General features: G+C 46.8%; 1 protein-coding gene across 2 annotated transcripts in view; it reads right to left on the bottom strand.

The window, feature by feature from the left end:
- Positions 1–373: 373 nt before the first annotated feature.
- Positions 374–4457, bottom strand: part of Rnf185 (ring finger protein 185) — a 35848-nt gene continuing 31764 nt past the window's right edge. The window contains exons 4-5 of one of the 2 annotated variants that reach the window (XM_021211016.2): positions 4454–4457; positions 374–2655 (exon numbers count right to left, since the gene is read on the bottom strand). The exon at positions 4454–4457 is cut by the window's right edge and continues 129 nt beyond it. In XM_021211016.2, the coding sequence (XP_021066675.1) occupies positions 2558–2655; positions 4454–4457 (102 nt within the window). In that variant the 3' untranslated portion in view covers positions 374–2557. Of the gene's footprint in view, positions 2656–4363 lie in introns of both variants that reach the window. The other variant, XM_029545422.1, reaches the window with a different exon arrangement.

Genomic DNA, 4457 nt, shown 5'->3' with positions numbered 1-4457 from the left:
TGGAATTATAAGCTTGTGCCAACAGACTCACTCTGAAGCTCCCTTATCTCCTAATTCTCCTGCTGCATCCAGGCACTGTTCAACTTGATCCTTGTTAGGTCAAAATCTACAAGGAAGAAATGCACTTCCTTCAGAGGGAGTGGCCTATAGCTTTGGTGTTTTGGAGCCTGAAGTTGGAACAAATGCATAACCTCATCGACTTCCTCCATCCCATGTCACACAGTACCAAGGAACCTCAAGGAGGGCACACTCTCTGCTCCAGGAAGGATTGGCCCATGGGCCCTCCTGCTCTATACCAGAACACAGGGAGACATTTCAACATTGAGTAATCTGTGACTCCTCTAAATGGCATAGTCAAGGCAAGACAAGCTAAGCTTCATCATGGCAGTTTGGTGCTTGGTGACAAAGAGATTCCATGCAATTGTCAGGACCTCTGAATGGGTGTTTAAAGACATAAATACTACTAGACAGGTACTGTCCAGGGACCAAACCAGTGTGCCCACACCCCAGCCAACTAATATCCCAAGACACAAGCTCCACACTCAGAGTAATGTAAAACCATTTAATTCTAAGTCAAATCACTTTCACAACAGTGAAAATCAGTGGCTGGTCAAGGTATGCGGCCTTACATGTTTCCATTGTCCTTGTCCATGAGGGTGGCAGAAAGGTGGAGGCTGAGGACACAGAAAACACAGAAGGGAAAGCTGCCTTGGCCATGGGATGAGTGGTGAGCCTGTAGAGGAATGGCCCATAAAGCCCACATTGGCTGTCTTGCCTCAGCTGCTGGCAGATGTATAGCCCTGTAATGTTAATGTTCACAAAAGGGCACATGCCACCACAGCTGTGCTACTGCATGCCCTGGGATGACTCTGCTGCTGCACACCTGGGTCATCCATTTCACCAGATTCCAAATGGTTTACTCCACTACTCACAATCCCTCTCTCATCTCCTTTGTGTTCATTGGCTTAAGTTTTCCCTCTACTACTTAGGGCCATGCTACCCTGAGGGATCCTACCAATTCTCTCTAGAACAGAGACACTCCGGGGGCCCCGTGACNGGNGATTTCCAAGCGACAAAGAATTTTTAAAATNTGTCAGGCATACCATAAAGTTGGTGGCTTATTCTTACCAGCTAGAGTTGTCAAACCACCGTCCTACACAATACTTCATACTGTATCATTTCAACACTAACACTGGCGTTGGCAGGTGAGGATTGTGCAGTGAGGAGGAAGGCTCTTTCACCACCCTCAAGGTCTAGGGNTCCGTAGATTATACAGTGTTACATCTAGAAAAATCACCAGGCAAGGCTTTCTCCCAGTTTGTTATTGCTGGGGCAGTGGGTGCTGGAGAAGTGAACAAAAGGGTCCAGTAGACGCTCATCTTGCTGNCCTGNTGAGGTCTCCAAGGAGAGGTGACATGTCTAAGATGAGGCCTGATGGGCAGAGCAAGAACCGTCTCAGCAGGTGATGTTCTCCTGCTTGGCACCACAATCCCACAATCAGATTCAGAGGAAACAACTCATAAGTTCAAGAACAAATCACCATGAGGAAGACTAAGGAATGACGGACACACTGTATCTCTGGGGTCCTTGTGTTGTGTCACCAGGGAGGGTTGCTTGCTCGGGAGCCTCGTGTGTCCCTGAACACATTCAAGGAGTTTTCACCAACATCAGATGGAGTCAGTGTCCCAGCCTCTTTTATAAAGGACAATGGCTTCTGAGNGTGGTAGTGTTCTACATGCAGCTGGGCTGACCTGAGAAAGTCTCCAGTTTCTCTGGGCAAGTTCTGTGAGAGAATGACTCAGGCTTCTATAGCCTAGGGCAGGGGCGACCTGTCCTCCTATTCCTGTATCAGCCCTAAAGCAGAGCAGTCAGTCTGAATTCAGCAGAAGTCTAGAGAAGGNTGATGGGAAATTTGAGCCAAGTGACATCAGGGACAATCTATACCAGGAAGCCAGGGGTCATCCAAGCTGCTTTCTAGGGCCAAGACACTGCATAAGGCCCAGNGCCAATCAAAGACCAGAGCCTCTGATAAGGTCATCAGCATCTTGAGCTTCTGCTGCTACAACCCACCTTATGTCTTTGCTGAGGAAGGGGGGGGGTGGAAGGAGCGGAAGGGAGTCTCTCAGGATAGGGAATGGAGGCCACTTACCAAGGAGTATGTAAAAAGATGAAAGTAAGTTTCTGTAAATACCATTTGGTTCATCCCTTCATTTTGTAATTTAAAGTTCTCGTTAAAGAAACTGTTTCTTTCTTCCCATCTCTTCCCTGTGTAGAGCTGGGACCTGCTGAAAAGGCTGAACAGGACTCCACACTGCCACCCATGAGAGGAGATTCAGCACAAGATCTGAGGTTATAGAAGAGTGTTTACAGCAGTGGTGAAAGTGGGGGTTCCTCGACAACTGGTTTTGAGTTCCGAAGCACTAATGAAGAAGCAAGACTCCTTGATGTGTTTCTGACCCTTGATCCCAGGGTCAGGATTAAACAAATCAAACACAGGAGTGGGTGCGGCATATCACCAGTCCAGAGGCGCTGCTGTAGATGTTAACGGGGTCCTGTATTAGGCAATCAGGAGCCAGAACATGATCACCAGGGCCACAAACAGGAAGAGGCGTGACAGGAACTGCTCATCCACATACTGGGGTGTCCCAGGGACAGCTAGAGAAACAGGAGGAAGAGATTTTTGTTAGAAGGCTATAGCTGCCCCTTGGGGCCAGAACCAGAGAGGATGAATCTTCATTTCTTTATACAACTCTTTATAATCCTGCACAACAAAAAGACTCCCAAACTTCAAATAAAAGGAACCAAAACAATTATAAGCAAAATACTACAATGAGGCTTTATCTCCAAAAGAGCTGTCCTACATATGCAAATGAGCCAGTGGACTATCAGGAGAAACACACAGGGAGCAGAGCCCCCGTCTTCCCTACACTGTGCTCCATGCGTGGTACTCCTCAGTGGGTTCATTTTTAAGAGGCAGTATCAGAAGTAGAGTATAGGCCTTCTGAGACCATAAGGGCCTGTACATGAGCACCATTACTCTCCTGCCACTCTGCACACTGCTCCAGATGGCTCTAAACCTATCTTGTATGCCTGCTCTTCCCAGAAGCAGGGCCCAGAAATTACATGGCAAGGGAGAGGGGGAACTGAGTGACTAAGTAAGAAGCTCTGCTTTTAGAAAAGCAAGTCAGAGTATTGTAAAGGCAGGAAGGCAACTGAATCCACCTCTCAGCTATGCAAACTGTACCAAGCATGACAAAGGAAAACTGATCAAGAGCCCAGCCTGGCTGCGGAATGAGCTGGAAGAGATCCAGTCTGAAAGCTGGACCTAGGTGGAAAGCAGCAAGCTAGTCGGAAGTTCCTGCTGCTTCTACAGGGATCTGTCTTTCCTTTAAGGCAAATGGGGTCCCCTTCCTCTGAGAAAACAATGTGTGAACTGCAGAGACATTCTAGGCAGACGAAGATATGAAGCAGTGCCTGAGTACATTGTGGGGTAGTGTGTCATCCCCTCACAGTTGGTTGCTCTGATAAACTCATGCAGGCAGGCAACCAAGAGGTTTATTGATCACTACGTCCAAGAAACTGGATGAAGCAGGGAATAGCTCTGATGACTTCTGAATGGGTTATCATATTCGGGGCACTGAGCTCCTCAGCAGCCCTACACTAGTCACTTCTGCTCCTCATACTGTACCCAGGCCCAGAAGGCTCCATTACTATAAGCAGGGCTCAACCGACTTTGACATCTTTTATAGGCTCCATAATATGGGTGGTGGCTTAGGTGTCAGAGTGTAACGGAGTCTAAGCACACACCTCACTGCTGTGCTGTACTCTGAAAACAGCTTGTCTTGTTACAGACAAAAGGCTAAAAGGAGAAATACAGATGACACATATAAACACAGTTCCTAAGGTCTCAAGTTTGGCATCAGCCCCAGTTTGTGTTCTGCGAGATGCCAGGGAACAGGAGGTCCTAACATGTCACTCCTCCCCGATCCAAAATGGTCAAAGTGTGTGTGTGTGTGTGTGTGTGTGTGTGTGTGTGTATGTAGGTACATGGGTAGGATTAAGCTTTTATTAGCTAAGTATTGTTTATAATTTTAAATTTATGGTCATGGGCTATGTCTTAGAATCACTACTTGCAGTAGAGGTGATGAGCACCTCTGTTTGTAATGGAACATAACACATCCCTCATGTATCTAATACATGGTAAGTGCTCAGATCATTGGATAAGTGTGGCAATCTGCAAAGAACTTAAGGGAGTTTTTGAAAGTCTATGCATGCAGTGATAATGATCTGCAACTTTTATATTGCTGAATTCCAAGCAGCTTTCTAGCAGGATATATTCCTGATTTAAGGAAAGTGGGCTTACCTGGAGGAGGCCGTCCATCGTTTATGTTAAATGCTGTGGCAAATATCCCAAATGGAAATGCTCCAATTCCAAAAGACATCTGAAAGCCACCATC

This window comes from Mus pahari, chromosome 13, assembly GCF_900095145.1.
Source record: "Mus pahari chromosome 13, PAHARI_EIJ_v1.1, whole genome shotgun sequence".
Taxonomy (NCBI): Eukaryota; Metazoa; Chordata; class Mammalia; order Rodentia; family Muridae; genus Mus; species Mus pahari.
The sequence above is the reverse complement of the archived record's forward strand: the minus strand, read 5'-3'. Positions and strand labels throughout refer to the sequence as shown.